The sequence below is a fragment of the Oncorhynchus keta genome, unplaced genomic scaffold, assembly GCF_023373465.1.
Source record: "Oncorhynchus keta strain PuntledgeMale-10-30-2019 unplaced genomic scaffold, Oket_V2 Un_scaffold_6470_pilon_pilon, whole genome shotgun sequence".
NCBI lineage: Eukaryota > Metazoa > Chordata > Actinopteri > Salmoniformes > Salmonidae > Oncorhynchus > Oncorhynchus keta.
In genome coordinates, this window is record NW_026290984.1 from 401,487 (window position 1) to 414,209 (window position 12,723).

A 12,723-nucleotide genomic window follows, 5' to 3' on the forward strand; every position below is an offset into this window, starting at 1 on the left:
TGTGTGTGTGTGTGTGTGTGTGTGTGTGTGTGAGTAGTGTGTGTCCTGTGCCAGGAGTGTGTGTGTAATACCAATCAATGTAATGACCAGTGAGTTGCTACAATAAGAAAGTACATTAGTAATCAATACACTGAATAATCAATATATAGTTATCAATAACATTATCACAGTCCTTAACTATGATCAATATCATAATAATCAATAACAATTTATCAATATAATAATAATCAATCAACTCTAATCAATATGATAATAATAAATCAACCTTATCAATATCTTAATAATCAATAACAATTTATCAATATAATAATAATCAATAAACTCTAATCAATATGATAATGATCAATAAACTCTAATCAATATGATAATAATCAATCAACTCTAATCAATATGATAATAATAAACCAGTGTGTGTGTGTGTGTATCAATATCTGTAATAATCAATAACAATTTATCAATATAATAATAATCAATAAACTCTAATCAATATGATAATGATCAATAAACTCTGTCAATATGATAATAATCAATGTGTCTAATCAATATGATAATACCTCTAATCAATATCTTAATATTCAATAATAACTCTGATCAATATCTTAATAATCAATCAACTCTAATCAATATCTGTAATAATCAATCAACTCTAATCAATATCATAATAATCAATCAACTCTAATCAATATGTGTAATCAATCAACTCTAATCAATATCATAATAATCAATAAACCTAATCAATATGATGACCATAATCAATCAACTATAATCAATGTCATAATAATCAATGTACCTAATCAATATATAATAATCAGTGAACTGTAATCAATATCATAATAATCAATCAACTCTAATCAGGTGTACCTGTTCATAATAATCAGTTAACCAGTGATCAATATGGTAATGTGTTTTCTCCAATCAACAATATACCTGTTCTATGTAAGTCATGACCAGTGAGTGTGTGGTGTGAGGTGTGGTGTGTGATGTGTGTGTGTGTGTGTGTGTGTGCCCTGTGAGATGGTGTGTGATGGTGTGGTGTGTGTGTGTGTGTGTGTGTAGGTGTACCTGTTCTATGTAGTTGACCAGTGAGTTCATGTTTGTGTGTGTGTGTTTATGTGTGTTGTGTGTGTGTGTGTGTGTGTGTGTGTGTGTGTGTGTGTGTGTGTGTGTGTGTGTGTAGGTGTACCTGTTCTATGTAGTTGACCAGTGAGTTGCGGTGTGTGTGTGTGTGTGTGTAGGTGTACCTGTTCTATGTAGTTGACCAGTGAGTTGTGGTGTGTGTGTGTGTGTGTATGTCTGTGTGTGTGTGTGTAGGTGTACCTGTTCTATGTAGTTGACCAGTGAGTTGTGTGTGTGTGTGTGTGTAGGTGTACCTGTTCTATGTAGTTGACCAGTGAGTGTGTGTGTGTGTGTGTAGGTGTACCTGTTCTATATAGTTGACCAGTGAGTTGTGGTGTGTGTGTGTGTGTGTGTGTGTGTGTGTGTGTGTGTGTGTGTGTGTGTGTGTGTGTGTGTGTAGGTGTACCTGTTCTATGTAGTTGACCAGTGAGTTGTGTGTGTGTGTGTGTGTGTGTGTGTGTGTGTGTGTGTGTGTGTGTGTGTGTGTGTGTGTGTGTGTGTGTGTGTGTGTGTGTGTAGGTGTACCTGTTCTATGTAGTTGACCAGTGAGTTGTGTGTGTGTGTGTGTGTAGGTGTACCTGTTCTATGTAGTTGACCAGTGAGTTGTGGTGTGTGTGTGTGTGTGTGTGTGTGTGTGTGTGTGTGTGTTCTGTGTAGTGACCAGTGAGTGTGTGTGTGTGTGTGTGTGTGTGTGTGTGTGTGTGTACCTGTGTAGTTGACCAGTGTGTGTGTGTGTGTGTGTGTGTGTGTGTGTGTGTGTGTGTGTGTGTGTGTGTGTGTGTGTGTGTGTGTGTGTTGTGTGTGTGTGACCAGTGTGTGTGTGTGTGTGTGTGTGTGTGTAGGTGTACCTGTTCTATGTAGTTGACCAGTGAGTTGCGGTGTGTGTGTGTGTGTGTGTGTGTGTGTAGGTGTACCTGTTCTATATAGTTGACCAGTGAGTTGTGTGTGTGTGTGTGTGTGTGTGTCTGTGTGTGTGTGTGTGTGTGTACCTGTTCTGTGTGTGTGACCAGTGAGTTGTGGTGTGTGTTTGTCTGTGTGTGTGTGTGTGTGTTGTGTGTGTCTGTGTGTGTTGTGTGTGTGTGTGTGTGTGTGTGTGTGTGTGTGTGTGTGTGTGTGTGTGTGTGTGTGTGTGTGTGTGTGTGTGTGTGTGTGTGTGTGTGTGTGTGTGTGTGTGTGTGTGTGTGTGTGTGTGTGTGTGTGTGTGTGTGTGTGTGTGTGTGTGTGTGTGTGTGTGTGTGTGTGTGTGTGTGTCTGTGTGTGTGTGTGTGTGTGTGTGTGTGTGTGTGTGTGTGTGTGTGTGTGTGTGTGTGTGTGTGTGTGTGTGTGTGTGTGTGTTGTGTGTGTGTGTGTGTGTGTGTGTAGTGTGTGTGTGTGTGTGTGTGTGTGTGTGTGTGTGTGTGTGTGTGTGTGTGTGTGTGTGTGTAGGTGTACCTGTTCTATGTAGTTGACCAGTGAGTTGTCGGTGTGTGTGTGTATGTGTATGTGTGTGTAGGTGTACCTGTGTAGTTGACCAGTGAGTGTGTGTGTGTGTGTAGGTGTACCTGTTCTATGTAGTTGACCAGTGAGTTGCGGTTCTCCTCCCAATAAGTCTTCAGTGTGTCTTCAGCAGGAAACTTGTCACAGCTCAGCTCCAGAGTTATCTCAAAACAGTTACTGCTCAGGTAGTTAAAATCCTGCATGCCTGGGGAGAGGGAGGGAGGGAGGGAGGGAGAGGGGGAGGGGCAAGAGAGGGAGGGAGGGGGATGGGAGAGGGGGGAGGGAGGGAGGGAGGGAGGGAGGGAGGGAGAGAGAGAGAGAAAGAGAGAGAGGGATGGAGGGGAGGGGAGGGGGGAGGGAGGGAGGGAGGGAGGGAGGGAGAGAAAGAGAGAGAGGGATGGAGGGGGGGGAGAGGGGGGGGGGAGAGAGGGAGGGAGGGAGGGAGGGGGAGGGAGGGAGGGAGGGAGGGAGGGAGGGAGGGAGGGAGGGAGGGAGGGAGGGAGGGAGGGGGAGAGGGATGGGAGAGGGGGAGGGGCAAGAGAGGGAGGGAGGGGGATGGGAGAGGGGAGGGGCAAGAGAGGGAGGGAGGGGGGAGAGAGAGAGAGAGAGAGAGAGAGAGAGAGAGAGAGAGAGAGAGAGAGAGAGAGAGAGAGGGGAATAAATTCAGCAAACTTAACATGTGTAAATATTAGTATACAACAAGATTCATAAACTGAACAAGTTCCACAGACATGTGACAAACAGAAATGGAATAAAGTGTCCCTGAACAAAGGGGGGGTCAATATAAAAAGTAACAGTCAGTATCTGGTGTGGCCACCAGCTGCATTAAGTACTGCAGCCAACTGAGAACACTACACTACACAGGTAACCTACGGAGACTACTACACTACACAGGTAACCTACGGAGACTACAACACTACACAGGTAACCTACTGAGACTACACAGGTAACCTACTGAGACTACTACACTACACAGGTAACCTACTGAGACTACACAGGTAACCTACTGAGACTACAACACTACACAGGTAACCTACGGAGACTACTACACTACACAGGTAACCTACTGAGACTACAACACTACACAGGTAACCTACGGAGACTACTACACTACACAGGTAACCTACTGAGACTACAACACTACACAGGTAACCTACTGAGACTACACAGGTAACCTACTGACACTACACAGGTAACCTACTGAGACTACACAGGTAACCTACTGAGACTACACAGGTAACCTACTGACACTACACAGGTAACCTACTGAGACTACACAGGTAACCTACTGAGACTACAACACTACACAGGTAACCTACTGAGACTACACAGGTAACCTACTGAGACTACTACACTACACAGGTAACCTACTGAGACTACAACACTACACAGGTAACCTACTGAGACTACAACACTACACAGGTAACCTACTGAGACTACAACACTACACAGGTAACCTACTGACACTACACAGGTAACCTACTGAGACTACAACACTACACAGGTAACCTACTGAGACTACAACACTACACAGGTAACCTACTGAGACTACACAGGTAACCTACTGAGACTACTACACTACACAGGTAACCTACTGAGACTACAAAGGTAACCTACTGAGACTACTACACTACACAGGTAACCTAGTGAGACTACTACACTACACAGGTAACCTACTGAGACTACTACACTACACAGGTAACCTACTGAGACTACACAGGTAACCTACTGAGACTACAACACTACACAGGTAACCTACTGAGACTACACAGGTAACCTACTGAGACTACTACACTACACAGGTAACCTACTGAGACTACAACACTACACAGGTAACCTACTGAGACTACACAGGTAACCTACTGAGACTACACAGGTAACCTACTGAGACTACTACACTACACAGGTAACCTACTGAGACTACTACACTACACAGGTAACCTACTGAGACTACACAGGTAACCTACTGAGACTACTACACTACACAGGTAACCTACTGAGACTACTACACTACACAGGTAACCTACTGAGACTACTACACTACACAGGTAACCTACTGAGACTACACAGGTAACCTACTGAGACTACAACACTACACAGGTAACCTACTGAGACTACACAGGTAACCTACTGAGACTACAACACTACACAGGTAACCTACTGACACTACACAGGTAACCTACTGAGACTACAACACTACACAGGTAACCTACTGAGACTACAACACTACACAGGTAACCTACTGAGACTACACAGGTAACCTACTGAGACTACTACACTACACAGGTAACCTACTGAGACTACAAAGGTAACCTACTGAGACTACTACACTACACAGGTAACCTAGTGAGACTACTACACTACACAGGTAACCTACTGAGACTACTACACTACACAGGTAACCTACTGAGACTACACAGGTAACCTACTGAGACTACAACACTACACAGGTAACCTACTGAGACTACACAGGTAACCTACTGAGACTACTACACTACACAGGTAACCTACTGAGACTACAACACTACACAGGTAACCTACTGAGACTACACAGGTAACCTACTGAGACTACACAGGTAACCTACTGAGACTACTACACTACACAGGTAACCTACTGAGACTACTACACTACACAGGTAACCTACTGAGACTACTACACTACACAGGTAACCTACTGAGACTACTACACTACACAGGTAACCTACTGAGACTACTACACTACACAGGTAACCTACTGAGACTACTACACTACACAGGTAACCTACTGAGACTACACAGGTAACCTACTGAGACTACTACACTACACAGGTAACCTACTGACACTACAACAATACACAGGTAACCTACTGAGACTACAACACTACACAGGTAACCTACTGAGACTACTACACTACACAGGTAACCTACTGAGACTACTACACTACACAGGTAACCTACTGAGACTACTACACTACACAGGTAACCTACTGAGACTACTACACTACACAGGTAACCTACTGAGACTACTACACTACACAGGTAACCTACTGAGACTACAACACTACACAGGTAACCTACTGAGACTACAACACTACACAGGTAACCTACTGAGACTACTACACTACACAGGTAACCTACTGAGACTACAACACTACACAGGTAACCTACTGAGACTACTACACTACACAGGTAACCTACTGAGACTACTACACTACACAGGTAACCTACTGAGACTACACAGGTAACCTACTGAGACTACTACACTACACAGGTAACCTACTGAGACTACAACACTACACAGGTAACCTACTGAGACTACAACACTACACAGGTAACCTACTGAGACTACTACACTACACAGGTAACCTACTGAGACTACTACACTACACAGGTAACCTACTGAGACTACACAGGTAACCTACTGAGACTACAACACTACACAGGTAACCTACTGAGACTACTACACTACACAGGTAACCTACTGAGACTACAACACTACACAGGTAACCTACTGAGACTACACAGGTAACCTACTGAGACTACTACACTACTGAGACTACACAGGTAACCTACTGAGACTACAACACTACACAGGTAACCTACTGAGACTACAACACTACACAGGTAACCTACTGAGACTACAACACTACACAGGTAACCTACTGAGACTACAACACTACACAGGTAACCTACTGAGACTACACAGGTAACCTACTGAGACTACAACACTACACAGGTAACCTACTGAGACTACAACACTACACAGGTAACCTACTGAGACTACTACACTACACAGGTAACCTACTGAGACTACAACACTACACAGGTAACCTACTGAGACTACAACACTACACAGGTAACCTACTGAGACTACACAGGTAACCTACTGAGACTACAACACTACACAGGTAACCTACTGAGACTACAACACTACACAGGTAACCTACTGAGACTACACAGGTAACCTACTGAGACTACACAGGTAACCTACTGAGACTACTACACTACACAGGTAACCTACTGAGACTACTACACTACACAGGTAACCTACTGAGACTACTACACTACACAGGTAACCTACTGAGTCTACTACACTACACAGGTAACCTACTGAGACTACTACACTACACAGGTAACCTACTGAGACTACTACACTACACAGGTAACCTACTGAGACTACACAGGTAACCTACTGAGACTACTACACTACACAGGTAACCTACTGACACTACAACAATACACAGGTAACCTACTGAGACTACAACACTACACAGGTAACCTACTGAGACTACTACACTACACAGGTAACCTACTGAGACTACTACACTACACAGGTAACCTACTGAGACTACTACACTACACAGGTAACCTACTGAGACTACTACACTACACAGGTAACCTACTGAGACTACTACACTACACAGGTAACCTACTGAGACTACAACACTACACAGGTAACCTACTGAGACTACAACACTACACAGGTAACCTACTGAGACTACTACACTACACAGGTAACCTACTGAGACTACAACACTACACAGGTAACCTACTGAGACTACTACACTACACAGGTAACCTACTGAGACTACTACACTACACAGGTAACCTACTGAGACTACACAGGTAACCTACTGAGACTACTACACTACACAGGTAACCTACTGAGACTACAACACTACACAGGTAACCTACTGAGACTACAACACTACACAGGTAACCTACTGAGACTACAACACTACACAGGTAACCTACTGAGACTACTACACTACACAGGTAACCTACTGAGACTACACAGGTAACCTACTGAGACTACAACACTACACAGGTAACCTACTGAGACTACTACACTACACAGGTAACCTACTGAGACTACAACACTACACAGGTAACCTACTGAGACTACACAGGTAACCTACTGAGACTACTACACTACACAGGTAACCTACTGAGACTACAACACTACACAGGTAACCTACTGAGACTACAACACTACACAGGTAACCTACTGAGACTACAACACTACACAGGTAACCTACTGAGACTACTACACTACACAGGTAACCTACTGAGACTACACAGGTAACCTACTGAGACTACAACACTACACAGGTAACCTACTAAGACTACAACACTACACAGGTAACCTACTGAGACTACTACACTACACAGGTAACCTACTGAGACTACAACACTACACAGGTAACCTACTGAGACTACAACACTACACAGGTAACCTACTGAGACTACAACACTACACAGGTAACCTACTGAGACTACTACACTACACAGGTAACCTACTGAGACTACACAGGTAACCTACTGAGAGTACTACACTACACAGGTAACCTACTGAGACTACTACACTACACAGGTAACCTACTGAGACTACTACACTACACAGGTAACCTACTGAGACTACACAGGTAACCTACTGAGACTACAACACTACACAGGTAACCTACTGAGACTACAACACTACACAGGTAACCTACTGAGACTACTACACTACACAGGTAACCTACTGAGACTACTACACTACACAGGTAACCTACTGAGACTACAACACTACACAGGTAACCTACTAAGACTACACAGGTAACCTACTGAGACTACTACACTACACAGGTAACCTACTGAGACTACACAGGTAACCTACTGAGACTACAACACTACACAGGTAACCTACTGAGACTACACAGGTAACCTACTGAGACTACTACACTACACAGGTAACCTACTGAGACTACTACACTACACAGGTAACCTACTGAGACTACAACACTACACAGGTAACCTACTGAGACTACTACACTACACAGGTAACCTACTGAGACTACACAGGTAACCTACTGAGACTACTACACTACACAGGTAACCTACTGAGACTACTACACTACACAGGTAACCTACTGAGACTACTACACTACACAGGTAACCTACTGAGACTACTACACTACACAGGTAACCAACTGACACTACACAGGTAACCTACTGACACTACACAGGTAACCTACTGACACTACACAGGTAACCTACTGACACTACACAGGTAACCTACTGACACTACACAGGTAACCTACTGACACTACACAGGTAACCTACTGACACTACACAGGTAACCTACTGACACTACACAGGTAACCTACTGAGACTACACAGGTAACCTACTGACACTACACAGGTAACCTACTGACACTACACAGGTAACCTACTGACACTACACAGGTAACCTACTGACACTACACAGGTAACCTACTGAGACAACACAGGTAACCTACTGAGACAACACAGGTAACCTACTGAGACAACACAGGTAACCTACTGAGACTACTACACTACACAGGTAACCTACTGAGACTACTACACTACACAGGTAACCTACTGAGACTACACAGGTAACCTACTGAGACTACACAGGTAACCTACTGACACTACTACACTACACAGGTAACCTACTGAGACTACACAGGTAACCTACTGAGACTACTACACTACACAGGTAACCTACTGAGACTACTACACTACACAGGTAACCTACTGAGACTACACAGGTAACCTACTGAGACTACAACACTACACAGGTAACCTACTGACACTACACAGGTAACCTACTGAGACTACTACATTACACAGGTAACCTACTGAGACTACACAGGTAACCTACTGAGACTACTACACTACACAGGTAACCTACTGAGACTACTACACTACACAGGTAACCTACTGAGACAACACAGGTAACCTACTGAGACTACTACACTACACAGGTAACCTACTGAGACTACAACACTACACAGGTAACCTACTGAGACTACTACACTACACAGGTAACTTACTGAGACTACTACACTACACAGGTAACCTACTGAGACTTCTACACTACACAGGTAACCTACTGAGACTACTACACTACACAGGTAACCTACTGAGACTACAACACTACACAGGTAACCTACTGAGACTACTACACTACACAGGTAACCTACTGAGACTACTACACTACACAGGTAACCTACTGAGACTACAACACTACACAGGTAACCTACTAAGACTACACAGGTAACCTACTGAGACTACACAGGTAACCTACTGAGACTACTACACTACACAGGTAACCTACTGAGACTACTACACTACACAGGTAACCTACTGAGACTACTACACTACACAGGTAACCTACTGAGACTACTACACTACACAGGTAACCTACTGACACTACACAGGTAACCTACTGAGACTACACAGGTAACCTACTGAGACTACACAGGTAACCTACTGAGACTACTACACTACACAGGTAACCTACTGAGACTACTACACTACACAGGTAACCTACTGAGACTACTACACTACACAGGTAACCTACTGACACTACACAGGTAACCTACTGACACTACACAGGTAACCTACTGACACTACACAGGTAACCTATTGACACTACACAGGTAACCTACTGACACTACACAGGTAACCTACTGACACTACACAGGTAACCTACTGACACTACACAGGTAACCTACTGACACTACACAGGTAACCTACTGACACTACACAGGTAACCTACTGACACTACACAGGTAACCTACTGACACTACACAGGTAACCTACTGACACTACACAGGTAACCTACTGAGACTACACAGGTAACCTACTGACACTACACAGGTAACCTACTGACACTACACAGGTAACCTACTGACACTACACAGGTAACCTACTGACACTACACAGGTAACCTACTGAGACTACACAGGTAACCTACTGACACTACACAGGTAACCTACTGACCCTACACAGGAAACCTACTGACACTATACAGGTAACCTACTGACACTACACAGGTAACCTACTGACACTACACAGGTAACCTACTGACACTACACAGGTAACCTACTGACACTACACAGGTAACCTACTGACACTACACAGGTAACCTACTGAGACTACACAGGTAACCTACTGACACTACACAGGTAACCTACTGACACTACACAGGAAACCTACTGACACTACACAGGTAACCTACTGACACTACACAGGTAACCTACTGACACTACACAGGTAACCTACTGACACTACACAGGTAACCTATTGACACTACACAGGTAACCTACTGACACTACACAGGTAACCTACTGACACTACACAGGTAACCTACTGACACTACACAGGTAACCTACTGACACTACACAGGTAACCTACTGACACTACACAGGTAACCTACTGACACTACACAGGTAACCTACTGACACTACACAGGTAACCTACTGACACTACACAGGTAACCTACTGACACTACACAGGTAACCTACTGACACTACACAGGTAACCTACTGACACTACACAGGTAACCTACTGACACTACACAGGTAACCTACTGACACTACACAGGCAACCTACTGACACTACACAGGTAACCTACTGACACTACACAGGTAACCTACTGAGACTACACAGGTAACCTACTGAGACTACACAGGTAACCTACTGAGACTACTACACTACACAGGTAACCTACTGAGACTACTACACTACACAGGTAACCTACTGAGACAACACAGGTAACCTACTGAGACTACTACACTACACAGGTAACCTACTGAGACTTCTACACTACACAGGTAACCTACTGAGACTACTACACTACACAGGTAACCTACTGAGACTACAACACTACACAGGTAACCTACTGAGACTACTACACTACACAGGTAACCTACTGAGACTACTACACTACACAGGTAACCTACTGAGACTACAACACTACACAGGTAACCTACTGAGACTACTACACTACACAGGTAACCTACTGAGACTACTACACTACACAGGTAACCTACTGAGACTACAACACTACACAGGTAACCTACTAAGACTACACAGGTAACCTACTGAGACTACACAGGTAACCTACTGAGACTACTACACTACACAGGTAACCTACTGAGACTACTACACTACACAGGTAACCTACTGAGACTACTACACTACACAGGTAACCTACTGAGACTACTACACTACACAGGTAACCTACTGAGACTACACAGGTAACCTACTGAGACTACACAGGTAACCTACTGAGACTACTACACTACACAGGTAACCTACTGAGACTACTACACTACACAGGTAACCTACTGAGACTACTACACTACACAGGTAACCTACTGACACTACACAGGTAACCTACTGACACTACACAGGTAACCTACTGACACTACACAGGTAACCTATTGACACTACACAGGTAACCTACTGACACTACACAGGTAACCTACTGACACTACACAGGTAACCTACTGACACTACACAGGTAACCTACTGACACTACACAGGTAACCTACTGACACTACACAGGTAACCTACTGACACTACACAGGTAACCTACTGACACTACACAGGTAACCTACTGAGACTACACAGGTAACCTACTGACACTACACAGGTAACCTACTGACACTACACAGGTAACCTACTGACACTACACAGGTAACCTACTGACACTACACAGGTAACCTACTGAGACTACACAGGTAACCTACTGACACTACACAGGTAACCTACTGACACTACACAGGTAACCTACTGACACTACACAGGTAACCTACTGACACTACACAGGTAACCTACTGACACTACACAGGTAACCTACTGAGACTACACAGGTAACCTACTGACACTACACAGGTAACCTACTGACACTACACAGGAAACCTACTGACACTACACAGGTAACCTACTGACACTACACAGGTAACCTACTGACACTACACAGGTAACCTACTGACACTACACAGGTAACCTACTGACACTACACAGGTAACCTACTGACACTACACAGGTAACCTACTGACACTACACAGGTAACCTACTGACACTACACAGGTAACCTACTGACACTACACAGGTAACCTACTGAGACTACACAGGTAACCTACTGACACTACACAGGTAACCTACTGACACTACACAGGTAACCTACTGACACTACACAGGTAACCTACTGACACTACACAGGTAACCTACTGACACTACACAGGTAACCTACTGACACTACACAGGTAACCTACTGACACTACACAGGTAACCTACTGACACTACACAGGCAACCTACTGACACTACACAGGTAACCTACTGACACTACACAG

The 12,723-nt window shown here is 44.0% G+C and overlaps 1 protein-coding gene and 1 long non-coding RNA gene across 2 annotated transcripts in view; one reads left to right on the top strand and one right to left on the bottom strand.

Moving 5' to 3' along the window:
- Nucleotides 1-12,723, bottom strand: part of cpe (carboxypeptidase E) — a 53,084-nt gene that overhangs the window by 5,638 nt on the left and 34,723 nt on the right. The window contains exon 7 of the mRNA XM_052517292.1: nucleotides 2,641-2,797. Within this exon, the coding sequence (XP_052373252.1) occupies nucleotides 2,641-2,797 (157 nt within the window). The remainder of the gene's footprint in view (nucleotides 1-2,640; nucleotides 2,798-12,723) is intronic.
- Nucleotides 3,965-8,803, top strand: LOC127929322 (uncharacterized). Its single transcript, XR_008134426.1, has 3 exons — nucleotides 3,965-4,878; nucleotides 6,428-6,583; nucleotides 8,222-8,803. It is a non-coding gene; the product is annotated as an uncharacterized LOC127929322 (long non-coding RNA).